We start from the raw sequence: 17,293 nt of genomic DNA on the forward strand, positions 1-17,293 counted from the left end.
CAGCGCCGTCCCCCGCCCGCCCCTCAGCGCCGCATCCACCCGCCTCGGTCCATCAGTGCCTCGGCGCCTCAGCGGCCGGCTGCGGTCTCTCAGTGCCCCGCCTCGGTCCCTCAGCGCCTCATCGACCAGCCTCGGTCCCTCAGTGCCCGACCTCGGTCCATGAGTTTGCCTCAGTCCCTCGGCGGGTTATTCTGCCTTAGCCCCTCACCGTCCCTCATCCCGCCTCAGCCCCTGAACCCCTCAGTCCGCCTCGGTCCTCCAGTGCCTCCCTATCAGCCCTTCAGCGCCTCAGTCCCTCGGTCCCTTCGCGGATCTTTCGCCGACCCTAAGTGCCCTCCCGCCACGGCCCGCCTCAGCACCGCGCCTCGGTCCCTCAGTTCATTCTGCCTCAGCCCCTCACCGCCTCCTCTCAGTCCCTCATCCCGCCTCAGCCCCTCATCCCGCCTCAGCCCCTCATCCCGCCTCAACCCCTCAGCGCCCTCCCGTCGCCGTCCCGTCTCAGCGGTCTCGGTCCCTCACTGCTCCCCCTCAGCTCCTCACCACCACACCTCGGTCCCCCAGCCTCTCACCGCCTTCCCTTCACAGTCCCGCTACAGAACCCCAGGGCTGTTAGGGTTGGAAGGGACCTCTGGAAATCATCCAGTTCATCCCCCCTGCCCAGGCAGGGTCACCTGAAGCAGATGACACAGGAACGCGTCCAGGTGGGTTTGGAATGTCTCCAAGAGAGGGAAACTCCATGACCTCCCTGGACAGCTGTTGCAGTGCTCTGCCACCCTCAATGTGAAGAAATTCATCCTCATGTTGAGGCGGAACTTCTTGTGTTTTAGTTTATGGCCATTACTCCTTGTCCTGTTGCTGAGCACCACTGAAAAGAGCCCCTCAGTGCCTCAGCCCCTCATTGTCCCTCATCAGTCCCTCACCGTCCCCAATCAGCCCCTCATTGTCTCCCCTCAGTCCAGTAACCCAGCAGTTCTCCAGCTCTTTGGCTGTAAAAATCTATACATTTAGTTCTGATACTCCTCCATAATATGTTAGGCCGCAAAGATGTTCTATGCAGCAGGCCTTTGTTAGCTGATACCTATTTAAACAGATTCACTGCCCAGACCTCCTCATTTACTTATAGAATTAGAGTCAGAAAGCAACCTATATAAAGCAGAAGGGCCCTTTGCCTGAGGTTGTCCCACATACTTGCGCTGTGAGGTCACTGAAGTTAGCAAAGCGTATAATCGTTTATCCTGGCTCCATGTTTCCAAACCACACCCTGGCACTTTGGGATGGAAAAGTATGTGCAGTGCTGTGTCGTCTTGTTCAGTCCTCTCAGATCTTGTTGCCCCTTCTTGTGCCTACAATTTTGGAACCTCTCAGGTTGAAAACTGGGCAATTAAGAACCTAAAAACATTTCCAGCAGCGTATTTGCCCCTCAGTCACTGTGCCAGGTTTTGTGCTCTTGCTGGTACGACATCTTTTTCTGTTGAATGTTTTCCTTTTGCTGTTGCTGGGCAGAAAATCTATACAAGTTACAAATTAAGCTGACTGACTGCAGAGCGAGTCAACCAGAAAAGTGTAATTCAAAAGATAAACTAGGGAAAGGGAATTGAAGTTTTTATGGTTACAATAAAACAATGCCTTGTAAAAAGTAGGCAAACTGCATTTATTAAAAAATGTATGTTTTAAGCTGGCAATAATTCAAGCAGTTATTTCTTCTGCTTGACTTACAGTAACATAAAAGCCCATCTGACATGGAGGCTTTCTTGCAGAAGTTATTTCAGCCACTTGTAACTTACAGATTGCTAATAATACATGATGCCTGCAGTAAGGATTTTAGCACTGCATAGCTCAGACCCTCTGCTCTACCTGCACAGGCACAAGCTGAATTTCAGCTGTGAAGCTCTCCCTGCTGCATGGAAGATGCAGTTTGGAACCATACTCCTGCCTAGTCACACTGCCCTCCTCTTGAAGGATGCAATCACCTCGTGATGGGTCATCATCCCTCATGCCTCTACTTTTGGGCTCTTTTAAGATCTTACTTCCCTCTGCTCCCTGTCTCTTTGAATCTATTGCTGATTCATAAACCCATTTTTAATGCTTAGCTCTTCATTTTGCAGGATTTTTTTTTGGCATGGTATGTTATCTGCAGAACATCAAGCTGTTTGCTGCCAGAAAAGCACCTTGACTATCTGGTTAATCTCTATTTTGCTTTCCCCCTCTCCCCTCCAGAAATTTTAATTCATCTGAACTTTGAGAAACACTAAGTTGCAGGAGCTCTTCCTAGGACAGCTGGGCATGGAGCAGCACAGGGAACAAACCCATCGCTTTAAGCAGATCTCTAAGAAAGGACTGAGGGATGGAAACTGGGCCAGGGAATGTGTCCTCCTGTGTAATGCACTGGATGGACCTACCACTATGGAGCACAGAGCAGAGCAAGACTGAAGTGTACCTGGAACAAGTTTATTTGCAGTCATCAGTATGATACAAACACGAGAGAAGCAAATGGCTGAATCCCAAAAAAAAACAGGGAGTGGAAGTGAAGGTTCAAACTGCTTGTGTTTAAGATCAGTGTCTGTCAGCTGAGGGGAAGGCTGCAAAAAGCAGCATTTCAGAACCTCACAGTGAAGTCACAGCCCCTAAGGGGCCAACTGCCCTTGTGATTAGGGTAGATTCAGAATTGCTGTTGGGAAGGATATTGCATACAAGAGGGGTGGTTTCCTCTTTCAACTGAAGCCAAACCAACAGCATTTCATTAGCTTACTTTCCCTCTTCTTCGCCCCAGCTGTGTGATATAACACAGCAGTAAGGATACTGGAAACTTAGTCAAAAAAACAGCTGGATACATCAATGGAATGAAAATGCATCACGAGCTACTGTTAAATACAGAAATCACCTCTGTTTGTGAAATAGGTCCCTGGAGATAAAGAAATTATTCTGAAAGGTTTGCTTTGTTCTTATGCTCTCCTTTAGGTGTCCTCTCTTGGCCCCTGAGGCAGGACACTGAGATAGGTGATGTTCTACTCTTTCTGGTACATATTTTCTTATGCCCTTAAATTCACTTGTTCCTGTCAATTTATTTGCATTCGTGCTCTCTGTTATCTGATTGCTTTGGGCTCAGTCATCCTGGATCCATAAGACCATGTGGACTTACCACTGTGACATACACATCAGAAGGACAAGGCTACATGTTGGCAATTGAATTACAACCATGTCTCTAATTCTCTCTGGAGTCACGCAGCCTTCTGCAAAACAGAAGCTGAAGTCACACCAGAAGTGAGAGCAAGTGTTTGCTGAACAAACCATTCACTTGCAAGAAGCTTATGGACCCATGGATAATCCTTCTGGCTTTGGGGGAAGAGAGGGGAAAACACAAATCACAATTACCTCACCTATTCTGTTGAGGGGCAGGAAGGGAAGGAGGGGAGGGAGGGAGGGAGGAAGGAAGACAAATTCTCCGGCAATATGTTAGGAGACATCTCCTAGATCATCTGCAGGTGATATCTGGATGCAGGCTCTGGACTGACCTCCCTTTTCATCCAGTCAGCTTCAGCACCGATTATGGGTTCAAAGCATAAGGAATAGGGGCCTTGTGCTGTACAGCATCACATACTGTCAAGGCAGGTTCAGCTAAAATCCACCCACAAATACATGAGTCATAACTAAGAAACACGTTCCACTGTAGACATATCCTGAGTCACTTTCATCTCTGAAACTTATAAATATTTAGTTAGCCACTTAGCTTTTAATTTAGCAGAACAACAAAGATTCATCAGACAAATCTCCAGAATTATCTTTCACTAAGAAGCTTCTTAAATAATTCCTCTCATTCAAGTTCCTTTTCATTTCTATACAACTCGGAATTATTTGATACATATAATCGACAAAAGTCACAGGTGAGCTAAGAAATCATTTCTCCTGATTCTGTTCCTTCTGCAATTAATTGCATCTATTTCAAATACCAGCTTTGTTCACTGCAAGAGTATATTCTCATTTTAGTAATAACTGTTGAACCCTAATAAGGACATTAAGGGCATATCTCTCCTGGTGTGGGGTGGCACATCAGATCTTCCTAAAGACCACTGTCAGTCAGACTGTGCTGGAGTCAGTGGGGATGTACCTGCACACATAAATGGAAAACACATCAATACATTTTTTTAAGAACCAGCTGAGATTCGGAGAAAAAAAAATACATGAAATGGGCTTGCTAGTATCTCTGTATTTTTGGCAGTGGCAGGAGGGGAGGATAAGAATGGTAATATTTAAGGATATGGCATTAGGAAAAACTATTTTTTATTGTTTTATAAAAATCATAGATTTGTTGTTATGACTACAAGTGGTTGAGTTAAAAATATTTGTTATATAAAAATGTGAGTCTTGAGTTTACTTCCCTCCATTTAACAGATTGAACCAGAAGCCAGTGAGAGCTTTACAGACCATCCTTCAATGCAAACCATTTAGGAACTGCTGGAGTCCCAAGAATCCCAGCTGTGCAGAGCTGTTTGAACCCTGGGACTGAAAGCTAATCAGCAAAGAGGAGAACCAGGTTGGCTTGATGCTTTCTTTTTTTCCCCCATGGTCAGCAGTGCTTTTTCTGCTTTACTGTTTTGTTTGATTGATATTTATGTCAGCAATTCACACACACAGATGCCACATGTGCTTTTAAATTTTGATAAATCAAAACATCTATTCATGTCTTTGCTGTACTGCAGGAAAAAATACTGCATCATTCTCTATACAACACAGACAATAGGTCTTGATAGGTTTTCTGTGGGCTGGGTTAAGGGCTTTGCAGCCTCACTAACAGGGAAATTGGTGGTTCAAGAAGAACATGTGGGTAGTACAGAATTAATGTCTGTCTGGGAGAAAACAGGCTTGGGCAAACTTGGCAATGAGACAAAGGAAGGGACTGCATAAAGTCCAAGCTAACAGAGTAATTCTTGTGACCTCAGTATAGGTGAGAGTAGGAGCAAAGCCTTCCCAAAGAAAGGAAAGGAGCCTTGCAACTGCAAAAGAACCCCAAACCCTAAACAAGTGAGAAAGGAGAGGTCAGGTTTTCTCTTACTACAACAAGTACTATTATACTGCAATTGCCATAGCAATATAGCTACAGCTCTTTATTATAGCATGAGGGGCTAATCAAAACCAACCACTACAGGTAACAGAACCCTGATGAACACAGTGGGCTGGAACTGGATGATCTGTAAGGTCACTTCCAGCCCAAACCATTCTGTGATAGAGTAGACTTGTTATTTTCCAGTGAATGACAGAGGGCTTAGATAGAACATTGTCAGAGCAAGGTACCAAAATGAGCTGTGTCTAGTTTGGGGTGCTTTCCTGTAAAATTTCTGATGCTGAAGGTGACTCAAAACACTGCACAACCAATCAACATTCTGTGAGGGTAAAGTCAAAAATATGAGAAGTTTCTTCTTAGTTTAAAAAATAGAGGCAATTTTAAAAACTAGAGGTGATTTTTTTTGTGGTTCACACTTAAAGGATAATTTAACATTCTGAAAATTATTTTGTGGCAGATTCACAATAATATGAAGTTTTTAAATTTAAATTTTTATAAAATAGCTGGTGGCATGGGTATGGGTCAGTTTGAAATACCACTGCCCTGTGGATCTGGCTGCCTGCTCTTGTGTTTGTGTGCTGGATTAGAATGAATACCTGATTTGGACCAGGTGGGGATTCTCCTCACTTGTATATTCATAGCATTTTTTAGAGATTTTTCACCTGTGGAATTGAGCAGAGAATGATCTGTTTGGCTCTGTGTGAGTATATATTCCACATCATCACCATATGCAGCAATCATAAGGTCAGAAACCCAGGTTGTCATAGGAAGGATAAGCCATTTCTTCTTTTTCAGGACTTTCCTAGGTGTGTTATTTATAGTACAGAACCATTTTGTTATACGTTTATTGTACCTTTTTATTAATCTTGTCTTTAACCTCAGCCCTATTAAAAAAAGAAAGGGAAGTCTCTGTCCCTGGTAGCCCACACATTTAGTGTAGATACAAAATCAGATACATCTACCTCTTACAAAAAACATTCTCTTCTTCATTAACTGCATCACTGCTATGAACTAACACAGCAACAGATGTTAAGTGAACCATTTCTAATGATGCCACTCAAAATAAGTCATCTGCATCCCCTTGGGATTTTAGTGCCATAGCAGAAGAAATGAATGCAGTGGTGGCACAGACACCAGGAAGTCATTAAGTGGCAGAGTTCTGCCAGCTTTTTTAGTTACTTGTGATTGCTACCTGAACCCCTTTGCAGCTGGAATAAGCACAAAAAGTCAAAAAACATAAGAATCAGTAAGGCCTCAACGTTTACACATGAACATAATTCATGAAAGCACATCAAAGCCTGGAAATATTGGTCTGTCTACTGATTCTATGGTTTTTTTTAATTTATTTTAAACTTTTTTTCCTTCATTTTCTTTGAAGTGTTTGTAGCAGAGGAAACATTCATTACCAGTGGTATTTCCTTCATTAGAAATAGAATCAACTATGTCTGTTTAGCTAAATCCCTTTCCTTCCTATTTCACTCCACAGCTGTTTGCAGTCCAAGCCTTATTGCATTTTGGCTGCTCCAGCACATCTCCCCTGAGTACAGGAAGCCATGAAGTCATTTTTTTTTTGTCATTTTGGGAAGAAGTGCCCAGTGTGTGTAAAGGATCAGGTGTTTGGGGTGTTTTTCAGTTGCAGAAGTAGCACGAGACTGCAGAGTTTTCATCCCAACTTTCTCAGCTTTTGGCATCGTTCACGTCTGAACCATTCACAGAAATAATCACACTCTTCAGAACCACATTTCAGTCATTCCTCCCTGGCATATGGGATTGCAAGTCAAGCTTCTCTGCTGCTACTTTAGAAAAACAGGTTCAGTTTCTTCACATCCTTGCCCTTTTACCTGTCCCTCAGGTGTGCTGCATTTCCCTCGGGAGGGCAGCAGGTGACCTCGCGCGGCTTTGCAGCGACATCTCGTGGCCTGACTCACCTGGAGCCGTGTCAGGGATTCCTCTTCCAGGGTGGAGAAAGTCTCGTGTGGATTGAGTCGAATATTTCGTACAGTGAGGAGGTAGGATGCCATTTGAAAACCACGTCATTGAGTGTGTTTAATTAGGTAAGTGACACTGTCAACATGATTGTCAGTTGTACAAAAATAAGTTAGAAATTGTTGCACATGCTAAAAAGAACATAGGTATTTGCCCTTCTTCCAAAGGCTGCAAGGTTTGGACAGTATAATAAGATGAACATCTGAAGTCGCTGTTGCAAACATCTAATTACACATTATTGAGTGCACAAATATAGCAAAGACATAAAATAAGTTATCTTAAGCTAAAGTAAAAGAACAGAATATGAAAATACTCTCCCTCCTCATGTGTTTAGCCTCTCACCATCTAAACAGCTTTATACCTCTTGGGCTTTAAGTACTTGAGGCCACACAAACTAAGCTAAGGGGAGCGAATCTAAAGTAGCAACATACAGCAGATCCACAATTTGTCAAACCTCAATTCACAGAACTTCAATTATCAAAAATATTTGTGTGTCCTTTGGAGTAAAGAAGTGTTCTCGCAAGGAGAAGAGTGGAAATATACTGACTTCCAAAGCCTCAGTGGAAAACCAGTGTATGAACAAGCCCCTCCAGAGGGAACAAAGATAAGTCACACAGAAATCACAATAAATGCTGGGGGTTTATTCTTAGCCAAAAGCTCTATTTCTTGTTCTCTTGTTCTTGTTTGTTGCGAGATAATGACTCATCAGTAGCACAAGTGAGGGGAAACCATATTTTTGCAGAGAAAAGGGAGTTTTCAGGCAAAAATGGATGTCTTTTTCCAAAAAGAACACTGAGCATGCTGCTGAGTGAACAGCTTTCCATGGCTTTCCCAGGCAGGCCAAGGGGAAGGTTGTTCTGGCAGAGGTTGGCAGGAACCAGGTGGGTTTGAGCCTGGTGCCTGCAGGAACATTACTGTCCTCCAGCAACTGATCTTCATGGCAGAGTCTGCTGGTGCTTCTCCCTAAACTCCTCTCAGCTGTGCAGTCACACGAAGCAAATTCCAGCCCTGGTGATAAGAATGCCTTGGAATAATTAAAATTAATAAAATTAAAATTACTGTCACACATGGTATTTTCATGTCCAGCGTTTAATCCGTGTATCTTTTTTATACCCTGTATACCCTTCCCAGGCACTTAGAAAGGCTTAGTTCTGGAATAGCAATGGGATTAACTCAAATTTCTCTGTGTTCTGAAGGTAATTCCATACTCTCCCAATGAATTCCATATAAATATAAATTTTGTTCAGTAGGAGGAGGAGTCAGCTGTGTGTGGAAGCTGTGACTTTCCCAAGTAGTTTCTCAGCAGCCCACAGGAACACAGTGTAAGACAGATGTAAGACAGACAGTGCACTCTGAGTCTCTGACAGCTTTCAGTAATGCCACTGGACTTTAATGAAAAAAAAATTTCCCTGCTAACTATAGTGGTATTCTTTTCAATGAATTGCACTTGAAAGTAGTTGCATTTTTAACGCCTCTGAGATACTACACTTCCTCATGCTGCACTGGCAGCTTATTTCCTTCAGCCACACAGAGGTTTCAGGCTGTAGCTTCTTCTCAAACACTGTAACTAGAGGTTCCTGTATTACTAAGAACATGTTGTGTCCTGGTCTTAGCTCAACTTTTCTGGAAAGCGATCATCTGGAAGTCAGCCTGAGACCCAGCTGTGTCACAGGGATTTTCCCTGCTTTCTGAAACGATCTGTTCCACTGCTTGGGAAGTTTCTGGGTCCTGAGAGCAGGGACTGTCCAGCGTGTCCCCGCTGCTGTTGCAGTGCAGAGGGGAGGCCATGTCAGAGGGCTGCTCCGAGGGTTTCCCGGCAGCAGGGGGCAGGGGCACCGGCAGAGGGAGATTCATCATGTAGAACACGTTTCCCAGGCGTCGGGACACCTTTAAAGACAAAGGCACAATCGCAGCAATCGCTTCTCGAGACACTGTTAACGCCATTAGACATCAAGGTTGACTCTCGTGTAGCAACGCCAGGGACATCCAGGGGATCCCAGCCATCTCCAAGGGTTATCAGTGATTAGCAAAAGCGAAAAAAAAAATCTCTTGCATTTTCCCTCTCTCTTATTTTTCTAAGCCCGGGTTGTGGAAGGAGCTTGTCAATACTCAGCTTGGGACTGTGGGGCCTGACTGCAGGATCCTCCTGCTCCCTGAGAGCAGCAACACCCCCGGGAGAGAGGGAAGGCAAACTGCCAGCCAGGAGTGGGGAAGGTGGTTTTAAGGACAGAAGAGTGAGAGAAAAGAAAAAAGAAAAGAACCAGACAACAACAGAAACACACAGAGAGTTGGTATTAGTGGATGAAATTAAGGGCAGAAAACTGTAAACATAGAGAGACTAACTGTCTCTGGAAAATGTATGATCATATTCCTTAGGGTCTCTCTGTGTGCTGTGGTAACATGCAGAGAAGCAAAAGCAAACTATGCTGGAGTAATTTCTTTTCTCCCAATATTATGGTAGTTACCTTATCAGTGAAAAAAAAAGCGGTTTAGTTTGGAAAAATTTCATCCTGTGAGCTTCTGGCTCATTCATGTGTCTGTGACTTGGGCATACATTTAATGATCATACCTGAGAGCGGATTTTTAATGCTGGTCCGAGTTTTAATCCCATTGTGTCCAGGAGATGTTCCTCTGTTAGCAGTGGGAGGGTTTCTCCATCAATAGCATGGTCTTTAAATATCTGATGAAATGATAAAACACATCATAGTGTGCTAAAACAGACTGATTGCTTTTTATGCTTAATCCTGAGACACAAAGAATAAAAGGAGGAAATAATAATTTTATTGATTTATCTTTGTATTCATCTCCTAACAGCACAATGAAAACTGCTATTATATTTGTAACTTTGTGACAACCAGTTACCCTCTCACATTTACATTTATTTGGTGACCTTTAAATCTAGATGGTCCTAAAGAACTGAGAACGTGATGAATGTTTATAATCACCTGGGCATAATCTGAGCAGCCTGGGAGGCTGACGATGAAGTTGTGCACGTCATCAACAGTCCACTTGCGAATGTCTTCGATGGAGGAAATGTCTTCTCCATTCAGGATCAGGCCATGTGCTCCTTGGAGGAGGAAACACAGAAGTTATGGTCAGAGAATTTTGCTGGCAAATCAGGAGGAAGTGGTTGTTAACATGAAAATTTTTACACTTCTCCAGAACCCAATAAATTAATAGCAGTGTGTAGTCACAGACAGTCTTGGACAAAAAGCCACCAGATAGTCAGTAGCACCTGGATCTGGAGGGGATTTTTTTGGTTTTTTTTTTTTGTTTACTGCTGGCACTGTACCTACCAGTCACTACACATACAAATGATGCTGCAGTATTTCCTCTAATGAGTACATTATCCAATATTTTTGATTCCTTAGATGTTACTGTTACTTTAATTTTACTACTATGTCAGTAGAACAGAACCAAGCCTTTGCTAACCCATAGTGCCTATTGAGAGTTAGGACACATAGAAAAGTTATGGGCAGAAGGGAGAGACTAACTCACAATTTCAGTCAGCAATTTTGTTTATTTTAATTGATATTCATTTTTAAAGCAGGAATTGAATTCAGTTATTACTGTTTGCAGCATATGAATTCTACATTTAGTTGCAATGACTCTACCTTAACAAAAATTTACTTAAAACTAGGGGAAGAAATGAGACCATATCAATAAAACCAAATGATATCAACATATAACTGTAATCTGGAGATCTGACAAACCTGAAGGTAGCAATGGGTTGTTGGGTACTGGAAATCCATATGGTAATGCTGAGAATGGGATTGCAGAAGGGTACATGTATTTGTCATCAAAAGCAGCACAGGAGCTATTGGCTTCCTTCTCATTTGTGTTGCTGCAGCTGTTGGTTTCAGTAGAAATTTCATGAGTAGCACAGTTCTTTCTCAAGCCTTGCTCAAACTCTTTACAGTTTTTGGCAACTGCAGATGGCTCAGTCTGGTTTTTGCTTTGCTCGTGTTTGTTTGGTGCCTCCACCTCTATTTCTTTCTTGTCTTCTTTCTCATCATCCACTGCAGCTGAGGCAGAGTCCGTGGGTTTGTCCTCAGCCTGGTTCTTCGTGCCATTGGCACTGCAGTCGGCAGTTTTGTGGTTTCCAGCTCTTCTCCCTGGCCGACGACCCCTCTCCCTTTGGAGTGTGGTCACTGGCGGGTACGGGCTGGTTGCCATGAGCATGGTGTTCCCATGGATTTCATCCAGGGTGCTGCGGTGAACGTACAAGTCACTGGGAAGGTGGCCCTCAGGTAGCCTGTGCCTGCCACGGAAAGCAATGGGACTTGCTGGCATCCCATGGTAAAGGAAAGGTGCTTCCAGGCCCAGCAGTCCTTTCCGATGGGCTTTCTCCATTTCCTTTTGCTGAAAAATAGCACTCATCTCCATCTCCATTCTAAGAGACACACAGAGCAGGGGCAGTTAGGGCAGCTCAGTTCCTTCATCACCTTTTTTTTCAGCACAAATGAAAACTCAGATAATTGAATAGGCAAGAGAACTGCTTGTCTTGTCTCTCCCCTACAGTGCTGTGTGTGAGAGGGCACAAACTGCAGATGGAATGGCAAACTGGCTGTATTTAATGTGCTGTCACACACATAGGGTAAGCTAAAAGGAAGGGAAAGTATATCTTCCGTGGGATGCCCCTAGATAATATTTCAGGCAAAAAAGTGTCATTTGTGTATTGGAAATCCAGGAAATGAGGTGATTATGCTCACTTGGGGTTTGAAAAATTGTCTCCAGGGTCCTAAGGGTTGGAGACTAAAGAAAATAAGTGAATTACATTACTAATCAGAAAACTATACTGAAAACTGCAAAATTCCACTGATATTGCAAATGATGAAGAACTAGAATTTTATTATCTCTGGAACATGACATTCAGAGCTAATGCAAAGTCCCTTGGGTAACTCTCCATAGTGCCTGGCACCGGAGCACGGCTCTGAGTGTGAAAAGATTAGATCCAGGTGGTAAGTGTTCAGCTGATCTCCTTCCTTATGGATAAAGCCAATGCTCCAGAGTCTGTGCCAGCTTCCTGCCCCTGGAATAGTGGGTAGGAGGGCTTACTAGTGGGATATGGAAACTACAAGGAGTAGTATTTGTCTCTGCTGTACCAACCTTTGCTGGCATCAGCTTTCTCTGGAGCCAAGCCAGTGTCCAAACGGAAAACTAGAACTCCTAGAGGAGCTCTGAGGAGCTTTCAGTGGGATTTCTGCATCTTTCTTTGGAAAACGACCTGTGAAGTTCACCAAGATAGCTTTCTTAACACTGCAATGAGGATAACAGGTCAGAGAGACTCTGACTTCTAGAAGAGTGGAAAATTGTTGGAGAAACAGTTTGGGCAAAAGCTATCTATTCAGATTTTTGGTTTGAGCAGGAATTAGTTGATCACTCCATTCAGGGATTTTTCTCTGCCCTCTTTTCATCTTTGCAACAGCCTCTGAATTATTGATTTTCTGCTTTCAGAGATCCAAAGGAAGTGTTTTGTCTGTGTACCATGTCCTTGTATGTCTTGCCCCACTGCCATTACCCCCACACAGCTCTTGAAGCGGAGATAAGCAGCAGACAGAATTACATTCCTGCTACTCGTCCAGATGAGATGGTCTGTTCCTCTGAGGACCAGCAGATGGGGAATCACTGAGCTTTGACATGAGGCAGAGTCCCTTGGAGAACAAGGATTTGGGCCCAGGTGCTCAGCAGCACAACTGCAGGAAGTGCAGGAGGCTGTCAACACCTAATTTCTGTAACAGGTGAAAGGACCAAAGGCAGCTCTAAAGGTGATGTGTGCTGCACAAAGCAGTGTGAAAAAAGTGGAAATTGCCAGGGTGGAAAAAAATTGAGGTAAAAGATTATTTCATGGATTTAGGCTGGGTTTTTTTATGTTGGGGTTTTTCTGGGTTTTGTGGGCTGAGGGAAGAGCCTGAACAGGTAGGGCCAGCTCTGATGTGGCTGAGACTGGATGTGATGGTCATGCTTGCTGCTGGTTATTTTACTTGTTTTTCTCAGGGCTTTTCCATGTGGTAACAGCTAAGGGAAGTGCATTGCTGATGCAAATCTTGTGCAATAATCAAGCTAATAATCAAGCTTTGTTGACTGAAGAGCCTAAAACACTTCTGTCATAATTCTCTTCAGATGCCTACTCATAATTTATCTGTTCTTTGCTCTTAGTCTCACTGTGTGTGAGACACCACTGAGTGCTGTGCTGCAGCCCAGGGCGGGAGTGGTTGAGTTTAGAGTTCTGCTATGGAAATGGTGTAGCTGTGAGGGAGGGCACTGCTGGTTACTTAACCAGCTACTGATTACACTCACACTGGAACAAATTAGTGGACTTCTCTATAATCACCCTGATAGTCCAACTATTTGATAAATTAAGAAAGCTGCCCACCCTGGTAGGGTGGACACATAGCTAATTATCCCAGGGGCCCAGCTGTAGAGGCTTAAAATGTGTGTGACAGCACACAGCTGGAAGGTTTGAATTTGTTTCTGAATTTTTGTAACTTCAGGGTGTTTGAATCGAGAGTTCAAGGGCTGAGGCTGGAGTTTCTTTGTTTCCTTAACCAAGCTAAAGGGTTTGTTTCTTTTTCTTATATCAGGTATCTTCAGGTCTTAATAGATAATCAAGGGCCCTCTGCTTCTCTGGATGACTTGAAAAAATATCTCAACCACTGTAAATAGTAAATGTGTGCTTTAGTAATTGCCAACTGCCCTAATCCTGGCAGGCACCTCAGAGCAAAGCTTGCTATGGATTACCTGGCAATATTTTGCTTTTGAGCCAGTTCCTGTCTTCTGGCCACAGCTTCCATGGATTCTGGTTGTAGAAAGCTGTATCCTTAAAGGAAAGGAGAAAATATAAGTCTTTAAAATTCACTTGTTTCCTCAAGCAAGTGCACAAACCCCAAAGCAATGCAGAGACACTTTAAAAAGCTTTTTAAGACTTTGACTATGGACTCCACCAGGAAGCAGATATGACTTTAAGTCAAATCCTATTTGTGATCATTGCTTTGGTGGGAATGAGTAGAAGAAACGTGAAGTCCAGCATTAGGTGTTTGCAGGATCAGATCTGTAGTTAGGAATATCTGCTGTTATCGATAAAGAAAGGAGACAGCAGGGTGGTTTTAGTTGGAGTCCTTGAAGCACATATAACTGCTCAGAAAACAATAACCATCAACTGAGCAAAGCAAACCTGATCCTTCAAGACTGTTTTCAGCCTGGAGCCCATGTAATTTTAAATTACATTTCCTCTCGAGGGAATGTCTTATTTGAGATCCACATTAGGTGGGAAAAAAAGCTGAAGCCAGAAATACTTCTTTATAAATCAATGTGACATTGAGAATTCATTCACTCATCTCAAAAAAGGAACCATGAGATCACTTTGTATGAAGTGATATGTAAATTTATGTGCAGCATGACACGAGTGCCACGGTTGTGATATCCAGCCTTCCCCTGGGAGCTATGTCCTGTAATTTTAAACATTTATTAAAAGGACTTGCAGTTGCCCTACATGAATAAGGTGGCATGTGATATTATCATTATAGAATATGATCAGTAAAAAGCAGCCAATACTCATACAAGAGCAAGAGTTAAATGTAGTGTGAAAGTGCTGTTGATTGGGCTCATTTGTTTAGCTACAGCCTTCTTTTCAGATGTGAAAATGCTTGGAAAATACAGAAAGAAAAAGCGAGTAGAAAAACATGCAAATGACTTTGAAAACAGTGTATTTAGCAAGAGCTAAAATGGATGCGTTTAGACCTAAACTGGCACAGTTTAGATTCTCTGGTGGACAGGCTGTTTCCACTCAGTGAGACTGTTTTTCTAAAGAAAATAAACTGTTGCTGATACTACCAACAAACCAAGGGCAAACCAGTAGGTGCAGTTTGCTCTCTCATTTACACACTCTCACTTTTCAGGATGCAGACGCTGCTTCGTTACCTGGGCCTGGGTAAACTCGGTTGGCCAATATATTTGGCACGTTTGGGTGCTGCGGGACTGTGGGTCCAAGGTGGGAGGATATGTGGATTTGTCTGGGATCAGCCGAGGCCATCATTTCAGTGGAAGGTAACAGGTCTCTAGGAGGGAAAAAAACCCCAACGTTCAGAAATGCAGAGGACACTGCTTAGTTAAGAATAATCAAAGGTCTGTACATGCTCAGGGACAGCACAGTTGTTAATAACTGCAGTGCTGTAACAGGGAAATGGTGCCCTGTACCTGTCGACCAGGCGCGGCTCAAACTGGGCGGGGATCGCCTGCACCCTCTGCTGGCCCGGCGCCATCAGCTGGGGGTTCACTGCCATCAGCTGATTCCTCATGAGCATCTCCTGCCGCTGCCGCAGCTCTGGCACAAAGCAGACACAGCTCTGGGGTCAGTGTGCTAACTTAGAAAGTCATTCTGTCTGCAATACAACTTTACCAGAAAAAAATGATTGTTTTTTTCCCCTCAAGTACGAGTTAGCAAATCACACTTTTTTTTTTAATAGCAGCAACTAAAAAATATGTTTCTGCTGCCACCATAACTGCTTTTTTTAAATAATGCAAATTTATACAATCAAACTGCATTAAAACTAAACAAGGATGTGCACAGTCAAGTGTACAAAAGGACAATTTACAATGAATAGTAATTCACATGACACTATGAAATAGAAGAAGATAGCCATGGATGTTAAGTTCTCTGCTTGAGACAGCTTTTATTTCAAATATAGTTTCATTTTTAGAAAAATCATACTAGCTAGAACCTGCCTTGTCATGAAACATCAACCCTAGAAAGAAGAGCCTACAATGGTGAGCCAGAACATCATAATGTCCAGCTATGGCTTTTGTTGCTAAGTTCTTTTGTGACCTTGACTTGTCTTTCAGATGCTCAGCATCTCTTAATCAAATTCAGAATTCCAAGAGCCCCTGTGTTAACTTTAAATCACCTTAGAGAAAGATTTCTGCAGTTACTCCTAAGATAAATTTGAAATGCCTTTTTAAGACATCCAACCTGTTGCTGGCTGGTTTTTGTATATTGTAGAGGAATTAGCAATCCTATAAACAGATGTAGTTTGGGTTTCTCCCTGCTCACCTCCTGCTGCCATTCCACTTGCTAATCGGTACAGGTGCTTCTCTTCCAGTGCTCCTTGTTCCCCCAGGATAGACATCTTCCTCATGTGCTCCCGAGGAGTCATGCTGCAAGGAGACAGCACCGGCTTTGCTGGGGTAAGGATCTGAATCAGCAGGGCCAAAGAGAAGAAAGACATTCAACAATGTGGGGAACAGAGCAGGTTATGCCAGTTATTTCTCAGAGAAGCAGGTAGTCCTACCAGTCACAGCTGGACCCTTTAGCCTTTGTGGGTTGTACTGTTTTCCATACAGAAACTTTCAGGTTTCAGGACAATGCAAATGTTGCCTGTGTTTACACCGAGTTGATCAGTGTCCTTGGATCTTACAATGCAAGGAAAGCCAGGATGCTGGGAAACAGCAGCTCAAAAGGATGTAATTAAGCCAAAGCCTTTGCCTGCAGTATCACAGCAGCCCTGAGATTAGTGACATGCTCATATTTAGGAAGGCAGGTATCTTTGGGTTCCTTTGGGAATTGTAATAGTTTGGAGCCCTCTTTACTGCAAACTAAGTGAAACAGATGGAGAGAAAGGGTAGAAATGAGCTGTTCTAAAAGACATCAACCCCTTAAGGCTGCCAAATGCAGTAGAAAAGGTAAAATAACATGCTTTGTAGTGATGAAAACGCTGATAAAACAAGTGAGACTCAGATTAATTACCCATATATGTACAGGTGAATAAAGCCAGGCGAAGAGTAGAAATCCAGACTAAAACCTAATACACTGCAAATGCATGGCTGACTAGCTGCACTGTCACTGAGGTGGATTGTGAGAGCATTTCCAAGTCTGTCCAAAGAGGAAGATGACCAGATTAAAAATGATCCTGATACTAGTGGAATGAATAACCACAACATGCCTTGCTAAGGATTTTGGGTGAATAATCTATAGCAGAATTTTTTGTGCAGACAGGTCATAAAGGAAGCAAGTCCTGTAACCCAGAGCCTGGATGTTAAAAAGTTATCCTGTATGGAATGCTTTAAGCTGAGGAGTTGGCAGAGGGAGCAGGCCAGCTCCAAAAGCAGCAGCAGGGGCATCTGAACACTCATTTCAAACCAGAGTTGCACAGCAAATGATTGGTTTTTAATTTCTTTTTTTAAAGTATGTTGAAAGTAGGGGCTTGAATTTCTATCTCCATTTAGCTCTGATGAAATGGACTCTTTCTGTCT

The 17,293-nt window shown here is 43.2% G+C and overlaps 2 protein-coding genes across 2 annotated transcripts in view; one reads left to right on the forward strand and one right to left on the reverse strand.

The window, feature by feature from the left end:
- Positions 1-17: 17 nt before the first annotated feature.
- Positions 18-17,293, forward strand: part of LRRC31 (leucine rich repeat containing 31) — a 45,050-nt gene continuing 27,774 nt past the window's right edge. The window contains exons 1-4 of the mRNA XM_039381877.1: positions 18-701; positions 4,390-4,531; positions 6,912-7,113; positions 16,144-16,228. The gene's annotated coding sequence lies outside the window, so the exon portion shown is untranslated. The remainder of the gene's footprint in view (positions 702-4,389; positions 4,532-6,911; positions 7,114-16,143; positions 16,229-17,293) is intronic.
- SAMD7 (sterile alpha motif domain containing 7) lies at positions 8,660-16,197 on the reverse strand. Its single transcript, XM_027733265.2, has 8 exons — positions 16,095-16,197; positions 15,242-15,368; positions 14,966-15,102; positions 13,787-13,865; positions 10,759-11,438; positions 9,991-10,112; positions 9,615-9,725; positions 8,660-8,932 (listed from the first exon to the last, which is right to left on the reverse strand). The coding sequence occupies exons 1-8, from the start codon at positions 16,195-16,197 to the stop codon at positions 8,660-8,662; spliced, it is 1,632 nt and encodes a 543-aa protein (XP_027589066.2).

The sequence above is a fragment of the Pipra filicauda genome, unplaced genomic scaffold (assembly GCF_003945595.2).
Source record: "Pipra filicauda isolate LSUMZ 115617 unplaced genomic scaffold, ASM394559v2 scaffold244_size1468961_pilon, whole genome shotgun sequence".
In the NCBI taxonomy this organism is placed as follows: Eukaryota; Metazoa; Chordata; class Aves; order Passeriformes; family Pipridae; genus Pipra; species Pipra filicauda.

Bases quoted from the DNA above. Each gene is read 5' to 3' on its own strand.
- SAMD7 (XM_027733265.2), bottom strand. From the start codon at position 16,197: ATGACTCCTCGGGAGCACATGAGGAAGATGTCTATCCTGGGGGAACAA. The intron at 15,103-15,241 runs GTACAGGGCACC...TTTCCCTCCTAG, and splicing joins GAGCCGCGCCTGGTCGACAG to AGACCTGTTACCTTCCACTG. The intron at 8,933-9,614 runs GTATGATCATTA...TTGTCTTTAAAG, and splicing joins CATTAAAAATCCGCTCTCAG to GTGTCCCGACGCCTGGGAAA.